The following is a 25,845-nucleotide window of genomic DNA, read 5'->3' on the forward strand; positions in this document are numbered from 1 at the left end:
TCTATTGTGTCACTTATTCTGTTAGTACAATCTGTTTTTTTGTGTTGTATTTGTTTATTCCTGAACACAATTGATCAGTTGTACTAAGTCTGTGTTCTTATTATTTCTGTATTATAGTTTAAATTATGTTTGTATTTGTTTTGTCATAATTTCTCGTAGGATTTTTGCGTTTGTCTTTTATTCTTGTTCCCAGAATTTCTCTGAAACCATACATTTCACAATTTAACATTTCTTATAGTCTTTCACAATGCATTTGTTTTGTTCCATTCTGTTTTAGTGGTGCTTATTCGCAACATAATGCTATAAAAATACGCATTTGGTTTGTATACATGGAATGTAATGAAGTATTTTCGATAATGAGATATATATAAAGTCATGCCCGATCTCGTATATCTCAGAAGCTGAGCAGGGTCGGGCAGAGACATTGTTTTGCACATTTATGACCCTGAAGGTCGCCCAGAGGTCTGAGTATTGGTTCTTGATGTGGGGGGCCAGGGTTCATCACTCAAGTGTATTTAGTCTTGGCTCAAATTGGTTTTATTCCATCTAGCCTCCTTGCAACCTATGGAGGACAGAACATGACATAGGTAAGAATAAATAAATACATGTTTGAATAAATACAGGAACACTAATATAAATAACTGTGGAAATAGATACAGAAATAAAAATAATACAGTAATAAATAAATAAATACTTTAACTAAAAATAAAATGATGTAACAAATAAATAAATATAGATTGAGAACAAACAGGACACACATTATTATATATCTTTCATGTATTTCTACATTTATGTTCACTTACATGCATTTATTAAAACATTTCTGTAAGCTAACGAGGTATGGGGATTTGGGAACTACGGACGGAGGAAACTGTTAAACAACGATGTGTTACGGTATCTGAGAGGACCCAAACGCAGGACACGGCAGAGTGTTGAAAAAAGGTTTATCTTGAGGTGGAGGAGCGGGAAGAATAATCCGGCTGGTGACGACAACACGGCGGTCGGAGAATGATCCTGCAGCTCAAGAAGAAAACATGTAAGAAGAACATCCAGGTTTGAGGAAATAGCTTAACAATGCTAAGTAGGCTAGGAGTTATACCACTGTGGTTTTACATTGATCTGGCACTGACAGGTTGTGGAGCTTCCGCTGATATGCCGTTGTAAATGGCTTGATGGGAATCAGGTGTGTAGTCGGGGAGGGTGCACAGCTGATTGCAGCAGGTGAGTGGAGGTTGAGCCGGGAGCCAGGAATGACAGCCACCACGCCCACACAAACAACACAGACAGGAAAAAGGAAAACAAACACAAAAGAGGCGGCTGGAAGAGTACAGCTGCCACACGATGGGGTTTCCCCTGATTTATACAGTACACTTGCTTATGGGACATTTACGGAATTACAACAGCAGAAGTATAGTGCAGAAGTATATTAAATATATCAAAGTAGTCACACGTTATTAATAATAAAAAACAAAATAAGTAAAAACAAATAATAAGTAGGCTACACTATGGTTAAAACAAACTAAATAGCAGTATATATTTTTAAACAAGGTGACGATAAAAAATTATAGAAGCAGCTGGTACTGTTTACAGATCCTAAATAAATTGACAGAAAAATAAAGCTTCAATTGCACGACATTTTTAAACCAATCAGTGAATTTGAACCGTTCATTTGAATCATTTGACCATTTATGTGAACATGAACTGGAAGCACTTTACTGAATAGCAGAGGGGTTATTGATCATTAAAAAAAAACTCAAATATAAACAGTAGAAATGTGGGAATGGAATTATTGACTACTTTTGAATTATAATTTTTTGGTGTTGCACTTTGTAGACGGTCCCTGCATTCAGATAGAAGTTGAGCAGCTCGGAGGACGGTGTGTATTGGCTTGTTTTGATAGAAAAGAGGGGTTAGAGCTTGTTGTCTACCTTACTGTGGTTGTTCAGAGACGACGATTGTGTTTGAGTTATTGATCTGTCAATATCTTTCTAACTTAACCAACTAGGAAGACACTCATCCCGCCCCGTAACGCTAGTCTTATGAATGAAGACTGTGAGAGGCCATTAAAGCCTGTCTCTACGACCTCTACCTGTTATCCCAATGATATTTCAAAACCTATAGCCCTTTCTCAATTCTCTCCTCGACTCCTATCCTTGCGTCTTAGTCCCGCCCACAGGAGATGCGAGCGGAGGAGTGGAGGAGGGGAACCGAGGACAAACACCATGTAAACACCAGTCTTTAGTACATGAGAAGTTTATTATGTTACTGCCAACGTTAGGCAGAGGTTAAGATCTGTACAGTGGTTCCACTTCATGGGGGAGCAGACGTGTCCCCTATCCTTTTCTGTAGTTCTGGCCAGAGAGATTTTATTTGTATTCAGAGTCCAGTATGTGTTCGTCTACCTGGCTACGGGTTTGAGCTCTCATTCACACAGCAGCACTGGTTATGGGCTGCACTGTTTCTACTATATTCTATTTTATTTTATTTACTTGTACTGTTGTATCTGTGTTATTGTGTTGCTCTGATGGAGCAGCCTGTGACCTCAGATCTTCGTTGTCATAACTACACGGTTGCTATGCACACGTGACAATGAAAGCCTTGAATCTTGAATCTGCGCTAACCACTGAGCCACAAACTGGTTTCTGTCTCTTTCTGAAAGCAGCAGACAGAAAAGCTTTGTACACGACTGAGTGGCCAAAACACAACACATCTTTATTTTGAATGTATTTTATTATAATGATTGGTTTTTAAATAATATTTTGTAAAGTTTTTATGTAATGTTTTATCATATTTATTTATATTTTTGTCTTTTACACTTTAAAACGAAAAAAAAAACACTTTAATATTTGTTTGAAAGTCTTTCTATTTAAATGTATTTAATTTGTATTTTTATCACTATCTTGTTTTATTTATCTTTAATTGTTTTAATTTGAGTGTTTATTATTATTTTTTATTTTTTTATTATTATTTCTTACTATTATAATTGTGAGTATTTCTATTTCCTTTTTATTATTATTAATTTTATTATTATTATTATTATTATTATTTATTTATTCGTCCTACGGTTAAACTAAATATCTCTCGCCAAAAAAAACTGCAAACACAACAGAAAGACGTGTTGTTGTTCAAACTAAGTGAAAGCTCAGAGAGCGCTCCAGAGGTTTTCTTTTCTTTAAATCTTATTTATTTTTCTGTATTTCCATGTGTTTGATTTCTATCTGTATTTGTGTGTGAAGCTATGTTTGTTGCACTTTCCTGAATCACAGTGAAGATATTGAATCTGAAGCAAAAGCATATTTTCAGAATCAGAATTCCTTTATTTGTCCCGAAAAGTGGAAATCTACATTATTACATCAAAAGATGTATAGTGCAGATAAAGTGAAAAGAGTAGACTGTATATTCAAATATAACAAAGCAGGAAGACATTATTAATAATAAAGAAGAACAATAAGTAAAAACACATAACAAGTACACCACGTTTAAAAACAAATAGATGGAAATATATTTTTTAAACAACGTTGGTCTAACATCAGCTGTGATCCTGAACAGACTGAACTCTCTGGGCAGCAGGGAGGAAGTCTCTGGAACAGGAGGAGACTCTTCCTCCTACAGAGGAACCAGAGACGCTGAGGAACCAGAGCTGAACCTAAACCCAGCATAGAGAGGTTCAGTGAATGTGGTTCTGAAGGTGTGGAGGTGGATCAGTTTGTCAGAGGAGACTCTGTAGAAGGAGAGAGAGCCAGCAGGATGATCCAGATACACTGCTACTCTACCAGAGGAGGAGGAGGAGGAGGAGGAGGAGGAGGAGGAGGGGGAGGAGGAGGAGGAGGAGGTGTCTGTTTCTGTGTTATTGTGATAGACAGAGTAACGACCACCAGAGCAGCTCAGACTCCAGGACTGATCATTCCATCCAAACACACAGTCCTCTCTCTCTCCTCTCCTCCTGATTCCTCTGTAAGTCACTGATATATAAACCCCTCCTCTCCACTCGACCTCCCAGTAACAGAGACCAGTCAGAGCTTCTCTACACATCAGCTGACACCAGAAATCAAACCTCTCTGGATGATCAGGATATGGCTGCTTCTCTCTCACAAATGTCACCTTCCTGTTGTCCTCAGACAGTTTGAGGTTCCTCTGTGCTGTGTTTGTGTCGAGTGAGAGTTCACAGGAATCTGAGGAGAGGAACAGCAGCAGTTATTCATCTATCAGCTGTTCATTTATTGACACTTTGATGATGAAGGTTACATTTGAAGATGGTGGCTGCTTTGTTTTCATGAATCAAATTAAACCACACTCACACTTCCTCAGACCGGGTCTCAACCATCGGACTCCAGCAGGCTCCATCCTGAAAGAAGAGGGGGGGGGGGGGGGGGTCAGAGCAGCATGGAGACATGGACATTACATCACTCTCAAACTCAGAGCTTTGTTATTCTCCACAGATGAACCTTCATGTTCACGATATCATTTTAGATCAGTCGATAAATAAAGCTCATTAACTTCAATTATTATTTCTCAGAGAATAAGATGTAAGAGTTGATCAGTGTTCAGTTAGTGTTCCCTCAGCATCTGCTAGCAGCAGTCAATGAGTGTTTCTCTTACCTGGAATCTGAAGAGGAAAATCAATGAACTTTATTTAAAAGCATCTTTCATGCAACGCACTTTGGGTTTGCTTTGAGCAATGAAAGGTGCTTTGACCATACCATTTATTATTATTATTATGATGATGAATTCACAGGACATCTGATAGTTCATCATTGTGTTTAAAAGAGGGAGGGGCCATTTAGTGCTTTAAAAATAGGAGAAGCACTTCAGAATCAATTCAGATACAGGAGCCAGTGCAGATGGGGTCCATCAGGAGTGGGATGATCTCTGCTGTGTTTAGGTTGTTGGATGGATTTTGACTCTATTGCCAAAATGATAAAAGCAGTTTTTGGTCAGCAAATTAAAATGAGCATTAAAATGGAGATCAGAATCTAAAATGATAAAGATGTATTTCTTGTTGTCGTGTCTTCTCTGTAAACACAGAGCTGCTGCCTGAGTCTTATCCCGTGTCTTTAGTTCCCTTCAATGTTTTTGTCTTGGCATACACACAGTGGAGGAAATACGTATTTGATCCCTGCAGACTTTGTAAGTTCACCAACAAAGAAAGGACCAGTCTGTCATTTGAATGGTAGGTTTATATAAACAGTGAGAGAAAGAATATCAATAAGGAAATCCAGAAATGTACATTATATAAAAGATACAAATGTATTTGCATTTAACTGAGTGAAATAAGTATTTGATCCCCTTGCAGAACATGTGTTAGGACTTGGTGGAGAAACCCTTGTTGGACACACAGAGGTCACACAGAGGTCAGACGCTTCTTGTAGTTGGTCTCCAGGTCTGTGCACATCTCAGGAAGGATGTTGGTCCACTCCTCTCTGAAGATCCAAATCCTTCAGGTGTTGAGGCTGATGCTTGGCATCTGGAAGCTTCAGCTCCCTCCACACATTTTCTATGGGATTAAGGTCCAGAGACTGGCTAGGACCCTCCATCACCTGAAGGTGCTTCTTCTTTAGCCTCTCCTGTGTTGCCTTGGCCGTATGTTCAGGGTCCTTGTCCTGCTGGAAGACCCCTCCATGACCCATGGTCAGTGTCCTGGCTGAGGGAAGGAGGCTATCGACCAAAATCTCACGGGACATGTCCCCGTCCATCCTCTCCTCGATGCAGGGAAGTCCTCCTGTCCCCTCAGCAGAGAAACAGCCCAAAGCAGAATGTCTCCACCTCCATGCCTGACGGATGGTGTTCTGGGGTTATAGTCAGCATCTCTCTTCCTCCAAACACGGCGTGTCGAGTTGAAGCCAAAGATCAACATTTTAGTCTCATCTGAGCTCATCCGCTTCTCCCAAGCCTTCTCTGAACCATTCAGATGTCCGTTGTCAAACTTCAGACGGCCTCTCGTGTTCTTCTTGAGCAGGGGGCCTTCAGGCACTGCAGGATTTGATCAACTATGGTGTAGTGTGTTACCAATAGGTTTCTTGGTGACTGTGGTCCCAGCTGCCTTGAGATCATTAACAAGTTCCTCCTGTGTAGTTCTTGGCTGATCCCTCACCTTTCTCATGATCATCAATACCCCACGGGGCCAGATCCTGTGTGGAGCCCAGACCGAGGGCCATTGATGCTCATTTTGTGTTTCTTCCATTTAGAAACACACACATTCTTCTTCTGAATAATGGCACCAAGAGTTGTCTCCTTCTCACCAAGCTGCTTTCCGGTGGTCTTGTAGCCGATCCCAGCCTGGTGCAGGTCTACAGTCTCACCCTGAGGTCCTTAGACAGCTCTACAGTCTCGCCCATGGTGGAGAGATTGGAATCTGATTGATTGATTCTGTGGACAGGTGTCTTTTATACAGGTAACAAGTTGATTAGGAGTACTTTTTTAAAGGAAGATGAATTATTTGTCTGTGGGAGCCAGAATCCTTGTTTGTTGCAAAGGGATCAAATACTTATTTCACTCAGTTAAATGGAAATACATTTTTATCTTTTATATAATGTCAATTTCTGGATTTTCTTTTTGATATTCTTGCTCTCAATGTTTATATAAACCTACCATTCAAATTATAGACTGTTAATGTATTGTGTGGGCAAACTTAAAAAATCTGCAGGGGATCAAATACTTATTTCCTTCACTGTATATGTTTATAATACCTGAGAGTGTCCAGTCTCCAGAGAGGACCCTCCAGTCCAGCAGACAGCAGCTTCTCTCCTGAGTCTCCTGGATGATTGTAGCTCAGGTCCAGCTCTCTCAGATGGGAGGGGTTGGAGCTCAGAGCTGAAGCCAGAGAAACACAGCCTTCCTCTGAGACCAGACAGCATGACAGCCTGAACACACACACACACACACACACACACACACACACACACACACACACACACACACACACACACACACACACACACACACACACACACACACACACACACACACACACACACACACACACACACACACACACACAAGTTCAAACAAGAGTGAGTCAAAAAACAATAACAAATGTTATTGAAGCAGATGCAACAAAAGGTTATGAGTGTATCCATCATTAATGTACATCGCAATTTAACTGGCTATAAGTTTAACATGTTGATTTATCCTGACCTGAGAGTCTCCAGAGCACAGTGAGGACTCTCCAGTCCAGCAGACAGCAGCTTCACTCCTGAATCCTGCAGGTCGTTGTTACTCAGGTCCAGCTCTCTCAGACTAGAGGACTGGGAGCTGAGGACTGAGGACAGAGCTCCACAGCTTCTCTTTGACAGCTTACAGCCACTCAGTCTGAGGAGACAACAAAATAAATGGAAGCAAAAGTTAAAGTGGACTTTGTGTTTGTTATATAATATGTTTTCCTGGGCAAAACAGAAAAACTGTAAAGTATATTATGTTACATAGGGTCTGAAAATTGACAATTTCAACTGGGTTGAAAAATAACTTGAGTACAGTAAATTTAGAAAACTCATCCAGTAATCATAGATGTTATTTCAGCTTAGGCTTTTACTGAAGCAACTAACAAACACTTCAATACAATGTCTAGAAAATAATTTGAGGTCAAGTATCTTTCCCAAGGACACTTTGACATGTTAACCTCAGGGAGAGGGGATCGAATCAATAACCCTCCCCTTGGTTATCGCCTATTTCCCTTCTGGGCAACAGCAGCCCAATATATCAATACATATTCAAAAGGAAGCTCAACATGTTGATGAATCCTGACCTGAGAGTTTGACGAACATAACTATTTCAAAATCATTTTGGTAGAGAAAAGTAGGAATTAAACCATTGAAATGGTTAGGAATTCAAAAGTCCATCGGTTGAACATGTTGATGAATCCTGACCTGAGAGTCTCCAGAGTACAGTGTGGACTCTCCAGTCCAGAAGACAGCAGCTTCACTCCTGAATCCTGCAGGTCGTTGTTACTCAGGTCCAGCTCTCTCAGACTAGAGGACTGGGAGCTGAGGACTGAGGACAGAGCTGCACAGCTTCTCTCTGACAGGTTACATACACTCAGTCTGAGGAGACAACAAAATAAATGGAAGCAAATGTTAAAGTGAACTATGTTTTTATATAACATGTTTTCCTGGGCAAAACAGAAAAACTGTAAAGTATATTATGTTACATACTGTATGGTCTGAAAATTGACGATCACAACTGGGTTGAAAAATAACTTGAGTACAGTGAACTTAGAAAACTCATCCAGTAATCATACATGTTATTTCAGCTTAGGCTTTTACTGAAGCAACTAACAAACACTTCAATACAATGTCTAGAAAATAATTTGAGGTCAAGTATCTTTCCCAAGAACACTTTGACATGTTAACCTCAGGGAGAAGGGATCGAATCAATAACCCTCCCCTTGGTTATCGCCTATTTCCCTTCTGGGCAACAGCAGCCCAATATATCAATACATATTCAAAAGGGAGCTCAACATATTGATGAATCCTGACCTGAGAGTCTCCAGAGCACAGTGAGGACTCTCCAGTCCAGCAGACAGCAGCTTCACTCCTGAATCCCACAGGTCGTTGTTACTCAGGTCCAGCTCTCTCAGACTAGAGGACTGGGAGCTGAGGACTGAGGACAGAGCTGCACAGCTTCTCTCTGACAGCTTACAGCCACTCAGTCTGAGGAGAAAATAATAAACAACAACATAAAATCAATAACTTCAGGGTGTTCTTTTTCATTAATGACTGCCTTATCGCATATTATTCCTTATTCAAAATATGCAACTCAATACTGCTTCACATCTGTGATGCCAATGTTCATGATGTCTCTTCTCCACGATGGCATTAATCAGTAACAGGATGAGTGTTTTACATCAACTGTATTTTATTAATGTTTAATACAAAAGAAGACTTTGCGTTTGGTTACCTGACTGATTTAAAAACAGGAAGAGAAAGAAGGAGATTGTAAATAAGAAGAGAGAGAGAGAGAGAGACAATCATTTAAGATAAAATAAGAAACCTGACCTGAGAGTCTCCAGAGTACAGTGAGTACTCTCCAGTCCAGCAGACAGCAGCTTCACTCCTGAATCCTGCAGGTCGTTGTTACTCAGGTCCAGATCTCTCAGACTAGAGGACTGGGAGCTGAGGACTGAGGACAGAGCTGCACAGCTTCTCTCTGACAGGTTACATAAACTCAATCTGAGGAGACAACAAAAATAAATGGAAGCAAATGTTAAAGTGGACTATGTTTTTATATAACATGTTTTCCTGGGCAAAACAGAAAAACTGTAAAGTATATTATGTTACATAGGGTCTGAAAATTGACGATCACAACTGGGTTGAAAAATAACTTGAGTACAGTGAACTTAGAAAACTCATCCAGTAATCATACATGTTATTTCAGCTTAGGCTTTTACTGAAGCAACTAACAAACACTTCAATACAATGTCTAGAAAATAATTTGAGGTCAAGTATCTTTCCCAAGGACACTTTGACATGTTAACCTCAGGGAGAGGGGATCGAATCAATAACCCTCCCCTTGGTTATCGCCTATTTCCATTCTGGGCAACAGCAGCCCAATATATCAATACATATTCAAAAGGAAGCTCAACATGTTGATGAATCCTGACCTGAGAGTCTCCAGAGCACAGTGAGGACTCTCCAGTCCAGCAGACAGCAGCTTCACTCCTGAATCCGGCAGGTCGTTGTTACTCAGGTCCAGCTCTCTCAGACTAGAGGACTGGGAGCTGAGGACTGAGGACAGAGCTGCACAGCTTCTCTCTGAAAGCTTACAGCCACTCAGTCTGATAAAGAAAGTACAAACAATATTTTAAAAAGATGAGCATAATATTTACTTTACATTTCATTTAGCTGACACTTTTATCCAAAGCGACTTACAATTACCAATTACAGGGACATTCTCCCTGGAGAAACTGAGGACTAAGTGCCTTACTCAAGGGCACACGAGTGGTGGTGTTCCTGGCGGGAATTGAACTCACAACGTTCCGATCTTCATCCCACCTCACTATCCATTAGACCACCACTACTTCATGTTATTACATGGCTTAGTTGAATACTCGATTCTGATTGGTCAATTCAGAACACGTGACGCGTTGTTAACAGACAGACCGCTGTCAAGGACTTATTGACCGTTGTTAAGGACGCTCACATCTGCACAAACAAGTCCGTTCGATTTAACTATATACAGTTTGGCCAAAAAGCAAACTTCATGCAGTTTGCTTTTCTAACTGACAAGACAAGAGCGACAAGAAAACAGCGGAGAAGTAACGGGCAGAAATCCTCCTTTTACGCAGCGGTCCAGACATAGACATCAAACGGCGACACATATTCAGTTGCGAGTTACTTTGACATTAGGGCAGGGATATCTAGATACTCCCCAAGGTTTGACATCATGACTTCTGCTACTTTTAAAGCAAGCAGCGATGTTTTCAAATCTGAAATCTAAAAGCGCCTCAAAAACGCTATCGAAGCAGTTCCTGCCGTTGCTACGTTAGTTCAAACGGTAACAAAGGACTATTTGTCTTCTTCTTCTTCTTCTTCTTCTTCTTCTTCTTCTTCTTCTTCTTCTTCTTCTTCTTCATCTTCTTCTTCTTCTTCTTCTTCTCTTGCTTTTGGCGGATTGCAAACAACTTAAAAGGTGCATACCGCCACCTACTGTACATGAGTATGCATCATCACATCATTCCAACTCATTAACCTATGTTCTAATCAAAATACAATTAAAATAAATAAATCAATCAATAAAACCATTAAATAAATAAAACAAAACAAAACAAATCTATGTTCTTTCCTGACCTAATGTTAAATTATTTTTCCTACCCCAGTTTCACTCAAGAATTTAAACAGTGCCTTTGTGGTAGCTTTTACTCCCTCTCCTTTTGTTCCCAAAACACCAACCACACTCCACTCCCTCTCTGCCTCTAAGACTTTAGCCTTTCATTGTTCTCTTTCCGCTTTATAGATGTCACAATTTAACAATATATGTTCTACATCTTCTTTTACTGCACAGTTCCCACACTTGTTACTGTCACTTTTCCCCATGATATACAGCGTACTGTTCAAAGCCGTGTGATTTATTCTGAGTCTAGCCATCATGACTTCCTCCCTTCTGTTTCTTTCTTTATGAATATGAATTGTAATTGTATTTTGTACTTTGTGATAGTCCTTGCCTTTCTGGTCTTTCTCCCACCTTTTCTGCCAGATCTCCATCCCTTTCTTATTCATGACTGCTTTTCCTTCTCCTTTACCAAGTTGAACTGGTAATGTTATTTGCTTTTGTAGTGCAGTTTTTGCTAATCTATCAGCACACTCGTTCCCTTTCACCCCCTCATGTGCAGGCACCCAGCAGAACTGCAGATCTATGCCGCTTCTGTGCAGTCTTAACAGGCTATGATTCAGTTCTATGAGAATGTCTTCTCTAGTAGTTGTTGTTGATTGTATGCTTTGTAATATGGGCAATGAATCTGTACATATAACCACCCTATCTGGTCTGACCTCTTCAACCCACTGCAATCCTATTATTACAGCAAGCATTTCTGCTGTATACACTGATAATTGATCAGACGCTCTTTTTAAAATAGATATTTTAAAGTCTGGGATGTATATGCCAACTCCAACACGCTCTTCCTTGTTCTTAGAGCCATCTGTATAGATTTGTAGGTAATTGTAGTACTTTTCGTTCAGATACATACTTGTTTTAATTCCCACTTCATTTATTTGCCACTCTTTTTCCCTTTCTATGATATTCATATCTATGTTAGCTTCTGGGAACAGCCATGGGGGAACACTGCTAAATGGGGTTGCTTTGGCAAACGTGATATTCTCCACTCCATATGCCCTCGTTCTCTCCTTACTCGTCCAGCCAAACCCACGTCCCTGGAATTTTGCATATTCTCAGCAATCCTGTAATATTCTGTTTGGAATATTTTCTTCTCCACTTCCTTGTAGTCTGACCCAGTATGACAGAGCAAGTTTCTCTCTTCTGATCTCCAGAGGTGTCTCTCCTGCTTCTATCAGAACTGCATTAATAGGGGATGACTTTATTGCTCCAATACACAGCCGCAATGCTTTATATTGTATTCTATCCATTTTTAAAAGCGATGTTTTTGCTGCTGCTCCATATACTATACAACCGTAGTCTATTGTGGACCTCATCATTGATCTGTAAATGTCTATTAATGCTTGTTTATCTGCGCCCCAGTTGCATCCAGCTACAGCTCGCAATAAATGTAATACTTTTTTGCATTTTGTTTCCACTTGATTAATATGCATGTTCCATGTGTATTTGCTATCAAACCACAGTACTAGGTATTTGAACTCATTCACCTTTTTCATTGGACGCTCATATAGTGTTAGCTGTTGGCCATCAATCTTGCGTTTGTTTGTAAATACCATGTAGCATGACTTGCTTTCTGACATTTTGAATCCCCAGTTATATGACCACCTCTCCACTTTTGTAATCGCTCTAGCTATATTCTCCATTACGTATGGGGCATTTCTTCCCCTCATCCAAATAGCCCCATTATCTGCGTACAGAGCCGATTGTATGCATGTGTCTAAGCATGTAAAAATATCATTAATCATGATGTTGAATAATATTGGACTGACTGCACTCCCTTGGGGAATACCATTTTCTATTTCAAAATAGTTGGAAATATCTGCTCCAACCGACTATTTGTCTTAGCGGATGCATGTCAATTTAAATCAATACATACAACTATTTTTTAAATCAATAAAATCATTTTCTAAATCCACAAAAGCATTTCAATTAATATTGGGAGTCATAACGTTACTTTGTTGAGAATGTGTCCATGTAATAAGCGGGATAATGTGCAGCGACTTGGTCATTATGGGGAAAAGAACACCGACAGGCTGATCAGGAGCCCGACGCGAAGCGGAGGGATCTAGATCGGCATGAAGTAAGGTCCCTTACTTATTAAATGGCTTAGTTGAATACTCGATTCTGATTGGTCAATTCAGAACACGTGACACGTTGTTAATACCGAACAGACAGACCGCTGTCAAGGACTTATTGACCGTTGTTAAGGACGCTCACATCTGCACAAACAAGTCCGTTCGATTTAACTATATACAGTTTGGCCGAAAAGCAAACTGCATGCAGTTTGCTTTCTAACTGACAAGACAAGAGCGACAAGAAAACAGCGGAGAAGTAACGGGCAGAAATCCTCCTTTTACGCAGCGGTTCAGACATAGACATCAAACGGCGACACATATTCAGTTGCAAGTTCCTTTGGCATTAGGGCAGGGATATCTAGATACTTCCCAAGGTTTGACATCATGACTTCTGCTACTTTTAAAGCAAGCAGCGATGTTTTCAAATCTGTAATCAAAAAGCTCCTCAAAAACGCTATCGAAGCAGTTCCTGCCGTTGCTACGTTAGTTCAAACGGTAACAACGGAGTATTTTTCTTAGCGGATGCATGTCAATTTAAATCAATACATACAACTATTTTTTAAATCAATAAAATCATTTTCTAAATCCATAAAAGCATTTCAATTAATAGTGGGAGTCATAACGTTACTTTGTTGAGAATGTGGCCGTGTAATAAGCGGGATAATGTGCAGCGACTTGGTCATGATGGGGAAAAGAACACCGACAGGCTGATCAGGAGCCCGACGCGAAGCGGAGGGATCTAGATCGGCATGAAGGCCGCATCGCAGCACATTATCCCTTACATATTTGAATGTTTCTGTACTCACAGAGCCTTCCTGGAGGCTTTGACCACTGGCAGCAGCCTCAGAAGAGCCTCCTCTGAAGCAGAGTATTTCTTCAGGTCAAACACGTCCAGATCTTCTCCTGATGACAGTAAGATGAAGACCAGAGCTGACCACTGAGCAGGAGACAGATTATCTGTGGAGAGACTTCCTGAACTCAGGGACTGTTGGATCTGCTCCACTAGAGAACCATCATTCAGTTCATTCAGACAGTGGAACAGGTTGATGCTTCTCTCTGGAGACAGATCCTCATCCATCTTCTTCTTGATGTACTGGACTGTTTTCTTGTTGGTCTTTGAGCTACTTCCTGTTTCTGTCAGTAGACCTCGTAGGAGTTTCTGATTGGTCTGCAGTGAAAGACCCAGGAGGAAGCGGAGGAACAAGTCCAGGTGTCCGTTTGGACTCTGTAAGGCCTGGTCCACAACACTCTGGTAGAGATGTGTGAGTTTAGGTTTGGGTCTGAAGACTTTAGGCCACCTGGAGGTTGTTGGTTCTTCTGCCAGCAGGTTGACTCCAGAGATGATGAAGGTCAGATGGACATGAAGAGCAGCCAGAAACTCCTGAACGCTCAGATGGACGAAGCAGAACACCTTGTCCTGGTACAGTCCTCTCTCCTCTCTAAAGACCTGTGTGAACACTCCTGAGTACACTGAGGCTGCTCTGATATCGATGCCACACTCTGTCAGGTCGGACTCATAGAAGATCAGGTTGCCTTTCTGCAGCTGCTCAAAAGCCAGTTTCCCCAGAGCCTTCATCATCTTCCTGCTCTCTGGACTCCAGTGTGGATCTGTCTCAGCTCCTCCATCATACTTGATGTTCTTCACTTTGGACTGAACCACCAGGAAGTGGATGTACATCTCAGTCAGGGTCTTGGGCAGCTCTCCTCCCTCTCTGGTTTTCAACACCTCCTCCAGAACTGAAGCAGAGATCCAGCAGAAGACTGGGATGTGGCACATGATGTGGAGGCTTCGTGAGGTCTTGATGTGGGAGATGATGGTGCCGGCCTGCTCCTGATCTCTGAATCTCTTCCTGAAGTACTCCTCCTTCTGTGGGTCAGTGAACCCTCGGACCTCTGTCACCATGTCCACACACTCAGGAGGGATCTGATTGGCTGCTGCAGGTCGTGTGGTTATCCAGAGGCGAGCAGAGGGAAGCAGCTTCCCCCTGATGAGGTTTGTCAGCAGCACATCCACTGAGGTGGACTCTGTGACATCAGTCAGGATCTCAGTGTTCAGGAAGTCCAGAGGAAGTCGACTCTCATCCAGACCGTCAAAGATGAACACAACCGGGAACTGATCAAACCTGCAAATTCCTGCATCTCTGGTTTCAGAGAAGAAGTGATGAACAAGTTCCACCAAGCTGTACTTGTTCTCTCTCACCACATTCAGCTCTCTGAAGGTGAATGGAAATATGAACTGGATGTCCTGGTTGGCTTTGCCTTCAGCCCAGTCCAGAGTGAACTTCTGTGTTAAGACTGTTTTCCCAATGCCAGCCACGCCCTTTGTCAGCACTGCCCTGATTGGTGCATCTCTTCCAGGTGGGGCTTTAAAGAGGTCTTCTTGTCTGATGGTTGTTTCTGGTCTGCCTGGTTTCCTGGATGCTGTTTCAATCTGTCTGACCTCATGTTCCTTGTTGACCTCTGCAGACCCCCCCTCTGTGATGTAGAGCTCTGTGTAGATCTGGTTCAGAAGGGTTGGGTTTCCTGCTTTAGCAATGCCCTCAAACACACACTGGAACCTCTCCTGCAGGTTAGACTTAAGTTCACGCTGACACACTCCAGAACGAATTCCTGAATGAACACACAAGAAATCAGATCAATGAGTCAAATACATCCTTAAAGAATGAGGATCTGAATATACTTTGTTCCATCTCTTGAGACTTTAGTCAACATTTATCCAGCTTGTTAAATCTCTATAGAAACCCTCTTACTGCTCTGCAGACGGTCAGCCAGCTCCTCCTGCTCCATGCTCCTCAGGAAGTGCAGTGTGATGTTCAGAAATGCCTCTCTGCTGCTCCTCCTCTGCTCTTCATCCTCACCGTCCAACACCTCCTCATCATCCCTCTGACTCTCTAAGCATTCTGGGTAATCTGAACTCAGAGCCTCCTGGATCTTCTTCAGCTCGTTCTTCACAAAAGTGATGATGTTGTCCTCCAGCAGCTGGAACAGAATACATGAACAACACAATCAAACTAAAGTCACCAAACATCAGATCCATGTTGGACAGACTGACCATCCACTGATCTACAAAGTGCATCATGGAGTTGACTGTGAGCAGAACAGATGTGAAGTAGCTGTAGTTCATGTACAGACCATAAATGTGGAGTCCAGCTGTGTCTGATGCTGCTGGGCAGACTGACCTCTGGGAACCTCTGAGCTCTGCTGGTCCTCTCTGTGAGGAATCATGAAGAAACAACTCACATTATCTCTGATATGCTTCAGTGGGGCTGGAAATGTGGATCAGGTGCATGTGTGAGCAACAGGAGAAAGGTTAGATCACTGGATTTGTCTGGGCCTCGCACGGAGTACCAACTTTAGCAGCTGTAGAAGTTATTGCCAATTTTTATTTTAAACTAAAACCTCAAAATAACATTTTATAGACACATGAATTGGTACAAAGGTTAAAGGGCAGTGATATCACTCATCCTTGACTATCAGCAACACTAAATACTAAGAAGTGCCACGCACCAAAATGAAAGTAATCAGTGACTGTAATCTTTGATTAAGGTTTAACAATTACATTTAATTTGATCAAGAGCTGTTTAATTGTTCAATAGAGCACCAGGTGAAGAGCAAAACACCACACAGCAATTACACATTTTAGAAATGAGAAGCAAAAACTGCTGCAAATACAGGGAAACATTGACCTCCGACTGACGAGGAGCAATGGGAAACACTCAGGTGTGTATTCACACAGAGCTGATCATAAGCTGGAGTAGACGTCCACACAGTTGAGTTTCCCTCCCTTTGGACGCAAGCTGCAGGATTACAAAACTCCAGCTTTACTTAAGAAGGAAAGAAATGTAACTCAGATGAGAAACACTGAAGGTAAACATGACCCTTATTTCTTTATTTAAAGAAACCTTCATCAGAATCAGAAACAGGTTTATTGCCAAGTTGGTGTTTATGGTGCTTAAAGCTTTCAAACCTGATACGCCTTATAAATGATCAAAGCTGCTTTTATTAGAAAGGAACCAGAGAAGTGTCTCACCAAGAAAATTCAACAGAGCCACACTTTCTTAGCTGGGTCAATACAACCTGAAAGCAGAGCAGCAGGTACCATGAAGGGGGTTATCAACTTTCAATCCCCACCTTTGACCAACAGAGTGTCGTCCATCTTTGAAGTGAATAGGTGTGTCCATAGACCAGTCACTCTTCATGGACACACAGCTGGGTTCAGGTTCCTCCAGCCTCCTCCTGAAACATGAGAAACAAACAGTTAGGAATCTGGACCGTCACAATGGTCCTAAATACTATTCATATTAGAATGTGTTTAATAAACAGGGGCCATGCTTATAAATACATGAATCTCAAAGAAGGGATGAGTTATGCCAGATTAAGATCATTTCTATCTGCAGTCCTTAGACAGGTACGCACATAATGGTCATCGAACACTTAAAACATCTCCTAGTCTCCATCACACTAACACTTAGTCAGATCAGAGCTCAGAGCACCATATAACAACATGAGAATACTTTATGATCAGATCAAGTCTGACATGCTTCTGGCATCACAGCAGCTCCTTTAGCAACGTCAACGAGGACAAACATCAAGACAAGAAACAAGGAAACAGATATTTACCATAACAACACAGTCACTGAAGACACCATGTTCATCTGACCTGGGATTTCACTCATTACATAATCATGGTTGGGTCAGAGATAACGTGGTTGGCCAGCCTCTAAAGGTTGTGATGGTAGGATGATTCAGAGAGGCTCTCAAATGTTGACCTACGACCTTTGAGCAGATTCTCTGATAGACTGGTGGAGCAGTTTTGATTTTAAAGAGGTGGACCTGTACCGTGTAGTATTACAGTACTGCAAAATACTCTAAAAATCACAGATGTAAAAAATAAAACTTTATCTACTCTCTACTCTATTATTTGTTTTGTCTTTTTCAGATTCTATGTGGTCTTTCTAGAAGAGAAGGGTCTGTCAGGACACCCACGTATTTATAAGAAAGTACCTGCGTGATTTTCTCAGTAAGTGTTACAACAGGGACAGATATATTTACCCTGTTTCATCAGAATACTTGAGAATATATTGATTTGGTGAGCCTGTCCGAACTCTAGTCCGGAGCTGTTTGATTGGATCTCAGCAGGTATGGTTATCTCCTGCCACCTTTTTCTTTTTCAGTATTCACTATTTTACTGATCTGCAGTAGAACACCAATATATGAGCCACAAAGACAGAGAAGTCGGCACATACAAGAGGGTACTGTGGTGAATGAAGTCATGTATTTATTTGACTACCCAATGCTCTCTCATTGCCTCCCATTTATTCCTAATGTGATACCTGCTCATTCTACAGCATTTAGGTCTGAAACTCTACCATAATGATGGAAAACCACTTTAGTTTGTGGACAAATTGAACTGTATTTATTGTTTAAACAGTGCTTTAAATATTTTACCTGCTATGGTATAGAAGGCTTCTTTTATTGAGCCTCTCTGACACGTTACACTCTGGCTTCAGGCTGAACACACCTTGGTAGTCCCTCCCTCAGCTTCAATAAGAGGTCTCTGTTCTTCAGTAACAACAAGTTTTCTACTGCTGCTGATATAATGAAGTCACATGACGTCCACTTACTCTGTCTCTGAAGGGCGGCCTTTAAAATATATTGGTTTGGACATCGATCGATCACTCTTCATGGACAAACAGCTGGGTCCAGGTCGAGGTCGAGGTCGAGGTCGAGGTCGAGGTCCAGGTCCAGGTCCAGGTCCAGGTCCAGGTCCAGGTCCAGGTCCAGGTCCAGGTCCAGGTCCAGGTCTAGGTCCAGGTCCAGGTCCATGTCCAGGTCCATGCTGCTGCTCTGGGCTTCAACACAACACACACACACAGAGTGGGAATAATGCCTGCTGAGCTCTGGAGAAGAGGACAGTCAGAGGTCTTCATCTCACCTCTGAGCTTTGGTGAGGCGTTCAGGGTCCCCACTCAGAGCGGGTTCAGTGTCCTCGCAGGGATTCATAGCAGAGCTCACGCCTTCACACACACACAACCACCTGCTGGAGAACCACACATTATCTCATCAGGACACAGAGCTCTCACACCTCCAAACTAAACACACCCATGAGACAGTTTCCATGTTGTTGGCTCTGTGAGCTGCAGCGTCTTAAAGACCCTCTCAATGCTCTGTGGTCTTCAGGACGGTTTGAAGACTTCAGGAACATCCTTCATGTGGATTATTCTTGGCCTTTCTGTGCAGATCACTTCTATTGGACGGACTCTGAAGAGCTCAGCAAGCCTTCAAATCTTCCTCTGTTTCAGAGGTTCATACATTTTAAACAGCCAACAGGAAACTGTGTTTGGAGTTCAGAGCAGAAGATTTGGAGGGTAAAAAATAAAGATGACGAAAATAAATGTATTAATTTTTTCTTTTTCAAACGAACAATAAATTGATGTTGTGTATTATTTTAGGTCCTTTAATAAAGGAACACACTAGTAGTTTGTGATTGGACAGAGAAGAGTTTGCTTATTGTCCTGAGTCAGTGGTGAGGACCAATCAGAGCAGAGGAAGCTCCACCAGATGGAGCTGATGCAGGATTTCACTGCTGCACCTTGACTCAGGTGTTGTACTTCAGTTCAGCTTTTAGGTACTTTAGTTCACTTCATTACCTGCTACTTTATTCTTCTACCATTCTACATCTTAGAAGCAAGTATTCTACTTTTTCTGCAGTACATTTAAGTGATAACTTACGTTAAGAACATGTTGTGTAAACGTTTCAGATCTAGATTAATAACACTAAATATAATCACCAAATTGTCCTGCCGTAACTATATATTAAAATATGATTCCTTGGTGAAAATCACGACGCACAATGTACTGTATATGACCTTTATTTAAAAGAGAAAAAGCTCCTCCTTTACCAGCTGTTACATTAAAGTGAACAGACGGATTAATTAATTATTATTATTAAATAATGTGAAACATATTATTATGAACTGGTGCAGAATGAGTACTTTTGCACTTTAAGTATATTTTGATGTTTAAACTTGTACTTTAGTGAAGTGTTGAATAGAGGACCTGAAACAGATTATTATCACACTGTGGTTTCACTAATGTTTCTGAAACTAAAGATCTGAATCCTTTGTCCTCCTCTGTGAGAAACAAGAAACCAGCTGCAGTTCCTCAGAGTGACCACTGGAGGTCCTCCTCCTCCTCCTCCTCCTCCTCCTCCTCCTCCTCCTCTTCCTCCCCCTCCTCCAACACCTTTAGCTTTTATTTTTGGCCCATATTTGAGCTTCCCGACTGAATTGAACACTCTTTTCGTTTGTTGACGTGTTTGGACTTGAGTTATTTTTTTTTACAGTGAAGACTAAGAAACAAAATGGCTTCCGTCCTGCTCAGCTGGTGTTTAACACAGAACACCTGAAGAGAAGACTACAACAGAGAAAGAGTCCCTCACAGTTTCATCAGAAACTAAACCTTAATGTGCTCTGTGAAAACAGAAAACTTAGAAATAAGTTAAAAGACTGTCAGCAAAAGTAGTGAAACAGTTCCCGTTGAATGACAGTTTATAGAATATATTCTAATGCCATCAGATACAGATATTGCCTGTAAGTACATGTTGTAACTTTACAGTCTAGTACAAGTACACTTCTTCATTATCAGGACACATGTAACAAGTTGAGAATACTGCATTAAGACGTTTGAGTTTCACTGTTTAGACTTTAGATCAGAGTTCCTGAGGGGGGGCCAGGAGGGCGTGTTGATCGACCAATGAAACGCAGCCAGAGTCTCTCAGGTGTTTCAGGAGCAAAGGCCCAGGTGAGCTCTCTGATGGCTGCTGGGTCCTAGTGCCCTCAAGTTGCCTCCCCCTCCACATCAGTAGCCCTCCTGACAGAATGACCCCCATCAGCCTTAACTCCTCTTCCTCCTCACAGGGAACTCTTTAAACTAACCTGCACTCTCTCTCTGCTCGCACAGCTCGGAGGCCATCTTGTTTCCCAGCTTTAAAGAATCACACGTTCATCAACTCAAGCGTATCTGCGACCACAACAATCAACAACATCAACCAATCACAGCTCTACTTACTGAACTGTTAGCCGTGAGATTCATCAGTAGCAGCCTCGTCTGAGCTTCATCAACTTCAGGGTCCATCAGACGAAGTGAAGTGAAGGCGCTTCCTATCCTGTGTGTATGTGTGTGTGTGTGTGTGTGTGTGTGTGTGTGTGTGTGTGTGTGTGTGTGTGTGTGTGTGTGTGTGTGTGTGTGTGTGTGTGTGTGTGTGTGTGTGTGTGTGTGTGTGTGTGTGTGTGTGTGTGTGTGTCCTCACCTCACTTTTTACAGTTAGCAGTCAGACTGGTTGGACTGAGTCTTAGTCTGTGCTGCGTTCACAGGATCAACTGTTTTTGTGAATAGAATTATTGGGAAGGGATCTTTAACAGAGTTTCCTGCTATACTAACCTGCAGTGCGTTTGATAAAAACAGGAAGTCATTACTTTTTTGCAATTTTGCAGAATAATGTCCGATTGAACTCTTTGCAGCCTCTGTTGTGTAGAGTTCTGCTTCCTGGACACAGCTTGAATAACTATATTCATTAAAACAACACAAAGTGATCTCTTCACTGCTCTTTGGTGATCTGGTTTTTCCTTTGTAGAGTAACCGCAGCTGTCAGATAAGTGTAGTCCAGTAAAAAGTACAATATGTACCTCTGAGATGAGTACAGGTATCTCACTCTCATTTCTGGTGTAACATCCTCTCGACCGCCCTTCCAACGTGTGTTATCTCCACCATCTCACCCACATTTCCGTTCCTATTGCCTCACACCAAAGTTCGCTTTGTCATGCTGGGGATTGTCAACTTTCGGACTCTTAGACATCCATTGACCCCTTGAGCCACACCATCCGGACAGATTCCAGTCAAATTTTACCGGGTGGGGTTTTTCGTAAATTAGGGTGATGGAATGCTCCGGTTTTGGGACAAAATTAACATGGGATCACTCCGGTCATTGTACGTACTTCGTCTCACTGGAATATTAACGGTCAGATTGAATACAACATCGACCCCATTTCTCCGGTCAATGACGGGAGAGTTTTGAAAGTGACAAAACACTGTTCCACACATTTAAAAACACTTAAACAATTAAACAATGTTTACCCAGGATTCAGGCACCTTCCCTGGCTTGTAAAATACGGTGATGCGCCCTGGAGGTATCAGACTATTTAAAACATGTATACCCAGGATTCAATCCCTTTTCCTGGCTTGTAAAGTGCTGTGGAGCAGCCTGTTCTCTGGGTAAACTCTCTTTGCATTGGAATCACTATTTCTGCTATCACTATCACCACTTTTCCCCGCCTTTCAAAGACTTGTTCCTGGGTAGAAAAGCCATGTGCTGCATGGTGCTCTGTGGGTCTCTGTGAGTCTCAGACCCTGCTAACAGCAGAGACCCTGCTGCCAGTACTATGAACTGATTGATCCGTTTCTAACAATACTTTAGCCCACATCAGAGCCCTCCCAGATGGCAAAAAGTCATTGAATCAACATTGAGATATTGTCACGCTGAAGGTTGCAATCAACATTGATGTCGGACATTGAAAATAAACTAAAATCAACAAACAAAAAAAGAGCCCATTATTTATTCAGTTTCTTTATTCAGATTCAATGATATGAACATCTTGTAACATCTTTTGTCCACAAGCACGAAAAACATTCTCTCTTGAAGGTCCCATGTCATGCTTTCCTGGTTCTTACCCGTCCCCTTGTGTGTTATGAAGCTTTTTCTGCATGTTAACGGTCTGCAGAGTCACAAACCCTCAAAGTACACCCTGTAGGGAGTAAAACTCTAACACAGAGAAGACCTGTCTATGCTGCCCCAGAACGCCTCGGTGGACATTTCTCTTTTTCCATTGTTTACTTCCTGAGTAAAGTGACGTAACGGATTTCCACACACACACACCGCCTGGCTGTGAGAGTGTGTGTGCTCAGGCTGAGTTCCTCTGTGTCTCGCAGACCCCATGCCATCATCATTTTCTGTTTAAAGCAGCTTTGCTAGACGTTGATAACATGCATTCTTCACATGCTGAAGATATGGATTTGAAAAAATGCACGTTTTGCAACATAGCACACGTTAAGGACATTTATTGACATAATAAACATCTAGCAAAGCTGTTTTAAACAGAAAATGATGACGGCCTTTTGAACACAGATTCTGAGGATCGTTTCTGCTTCTGCTTTTATCCATCAGGTCAAAATAGGATTCACACACCTGACATCATTGTGATAAATTAGGCCTCAGCCTCTTCAGCACATCACAATCAAAGAATTTAAAAATAAACAAATATAATAATTACAATCCAGTGCCTCTTGTCAACTGGCAACTCACAATTCCACACATTTCAATTTCACAGGCAAATGGGACTTCATGCTTAAAATGACTGCATGTGCAAGCATGTACATACATTGAAGTTTTACCTGATCACTAACAATGAACTTGAACAGTAGAAATACTGGATATGCCCCTCTTTTGAACTGCCAGCTTACACATCCACACATTCTTTGATTCCCTATTTCAGAAGAGAACTTATATGCTTAAAATGAAATGAATGCTGTGAGGTTTTACATGAGCACTAACCACGATGCACTAGAACAGGCGAAACATAGATTAAAGTCATATCTGGCTTCCCCATTAACATTCACAGCAAAAGCTTTGTTTTCCGAGACCTTATGCGCTGCGAGCATCGAGAGCCAAGCTCGTAAAAGATAGTCTGAATGGCTTCAAAGGTATACCTCATCTCCTTTGGATAATCCATGTTCATTGCATAAAGTAGGCCGAAGAGGAAAGGCAGTAGAGAGGTCTGGCAGGTCCTGCAGTACAATGGTCCATTCCCACACAACAGCCACGTCTCGCACATTTGGCGATATGGCGGCATCATCATCTTCAATGACGGTGAGGATGGCCACAGACACACCTCTCAGCAATCGTTCTTCATGGTCAGTGTCCTGAGGAAAAGTAAAATATGCATGAATGAATGCTATGGAAAACTAAACGGCAAAATACATATCCACTGATTCTAGCTTTAGCACCAAGCTACTGAGTCTTAGCATTCAGCTTGTGGAAGTTATAATTGCAACTCAACAGCACGGCGGCTATCACCCACCAACCTTGTTGTGCCGAGTTCTATAAAGAAGTATTTTCTGATAAAGAACACCAGAAAACAATGGCCAGATGTATCGGGTTGGCTGTTGCTCAAACAGCGCGGATATTTATTTTTAATTTTGGGTGAACTCATCGCGCTCGGGTTCATGAGGTGAAAACATCTCTGGGCTCAAAATAAATCTTACACAAAGTGTATTATGCATAAATGATTAGCATAAGCTATGAGGTCATAAAATGTTTAGGCTACATTAAGCAATATTACTTGTATTGTGTTAATAAGTTTATTTCCTACAGTTAGTATTACTTACCAAACAATCCAGAAGAAACTTGGTTGTGTCATCTCGGCAGGCCTCTCAGTGCTGCTGTCTTTCGGTGAGACACAATGTCGGATGTCTAAGGAGTACCCAGTGGAAACACACAAACATATCAATTAGTTTAGTGCCGTAGTGAATTTATACAAAATCCGACGTTCTGTATAGTAATGAGGAGGATAAAGAACAGCTCAGATCCCAGTAGCATGCTTCAGTAAAAGACTGGCAAAACAAAACAAAACAAAAACTGCAATCCTGCGGACAATTCTACTTTTACAAATTAAAAATACTGTTATAGTTCTCAAATTGCACCAACTAAGAACACCAAGCAATGACTTTTAACATCCATTTTTACTGAAGCCTTTCCATCAAAGAGTTTTCATTCCTACAAATGTTAGGCGAAGGGCATTTCATATTTTCAAACAGGGGATAGGGCTTTGGTGGACCCGGCTCCGGCCATTCTCCCCTCAACTTTTGCATGCTCTTAGATTGAGGCACTTCACTCACTTTTTCATCAAGTTTTTCCAAGAGGTCTTCCATCTTCTGTCCAAAAGCTCCCTTCCTAGCCCGGTACAGTTTCAGCAGGCAAGGCACATGTTTGTCAAAGGCTGCCCCGAAGGTCCCCAGGAGGTCTTTGCTGGTGATCCGGTGAAATTCTTCAGATATCTGAAAAACAAAATAACAAAACAATGTAATTTGATTGTAACCACAATGTCATGTTTTTTCTGTGCAGCAAATTCCTGGGTAGCTGTCTTGTTCAAAGTCTGCACCATCTTAAGGGGATAGATAGTTTGGATGTTTTGAATTGAAAAAAAACCTGGTTTTACAATTTTGGGGACTGATTGGAAAGTGGGGCGTATTGTGTTGGAGGGGCCTGGAGTGGAGTGGTAGGGCAGGGTATAGTATAGTTTGCCAATTGACTGACATACACAGTCAGTGTGAATACAGGGCCAGTCCGCACCTTTTCCGTGACAAAGGCGACAATGTTTTAGAAGAGTCTCTTGATTGGAGCTTGCAAATCTGCAAAATCTGCACTGCATCTGATCCAGCCCTGAAAAACAAGAGAAACATATAGGACATTCAGTTCAGTCAGCACTCGCAGAGATATCATTTTTGAAACTTTTAATTTGTTAGTTTTCATCCTTTCCTCATATACTTAGTCGGACTTAACAAAAAAACGATTTAAAACTCAGTTAATGGGGTTAATTTTTAAACTGCTTCAGTTTATCATCGTAACAGATCAAAACGTTTGGATTCATTTTACAATAAATCAATAAATGGTATTCTTCTACAAACAAAAAACAAAACAATGAACACATTTAAACAAACCACTAATAGTATATTAACTACGTTATTCAAAATTAACATTCACTTTAGATAATAACACCGGTATAATAAACAGAGGGCTCTCTTTTCCTCTCTCTCTCTCTCCCTCTCCTGACAGCCCGTCAGTATCTCATGCAGCTCGCTACTCCAGTAACGAGTGACCCGACAGTGAAGA

General features: G+C 41.5%; 1 protein-coding gene, 1 long non-coding RNA gene and 1 pseudogene across 3 annotated transcripts in view; all 3 read right to left on the reverse strand.

Annotated features, from left to right (window-relative positions):
• Nucleotides 1-18,902, reverse strand: part of LOC307044690 (uncharacterized protein) — a gene marked incomplete at its 5' end in the record, with an annotated part of 67,287 nt that extends 48,385 nt beyond the window's left edge. Inside the window, 3 exons of the mRNA XM_079689999.1 lie at nt 16,032-16,110; nt 17,031-17,135; nt 18,835-18,902. Coding sequence (XP_079546125.1) covers nt 16,032-16,110; nt 17,031-17,135; nt 18,835-18,902 — 252 coding nt within the window. The remainder of the gene's footprint in view (nt 1-16,031; nt 16,111-17,030; nt 17,136-18,834) is intronic.
• LOC307042890 lies at nt 3,317-16,023 on the reverse strand (annotated as a pseudogene). The gene is made up of 14 exons (XR_013810686.1): nt 15,952-16,023; nt 15,758-15,878; nt 13,706-15,509; nt 9,596-9,769; nt 8,991-9,164; nt 8,472-8,645; nt 7,863-8,036; nt 7,135-7,308; nt 6,300-6,366; nt 6,092-6,128; nt 5,675-5,970; nt 4,600-4,606; nt 3,529-4,172; nt 3,317-3,340 (listed from the first exon to the last, which is right to left on the reverse strand). The product of XR_013810686.1 is annotated as an uncharacterized misc_RNA (transcript).
• A 5,464-nt stretch (nt 18,903-24,366) lies between the features above and the next one.
• Nucleotides 24,367-25,382, reverse strand: LOC307044286. Its single transcript, XR_013809594.1, has 3 exons — nt 25,306-25,382; nt 24,852-25,010; nt 24,367-24,426 (listed from the first exon to the last, which is right to left on the reverse strand). It is a non-coding gene; the product is annotated as an uncharacterized lncRNA (long non-coding RNA).
• Between the last annotated feature and the right edge of the window lie 463 nt (nt 25,383-25,845).

Source organism: Notothenia rossii, assembly GCF_949606895.1.
Source record: "Notothenia rossii genome assembly, chromosome: 6".
NCBI classification, from domain to species: domain Eukaryota; kingdom Metazoa; phylum Chordata; class Actinopteri; order Perciformes; family Nototheniidae; genus Notothenia; species Notothenia rossii.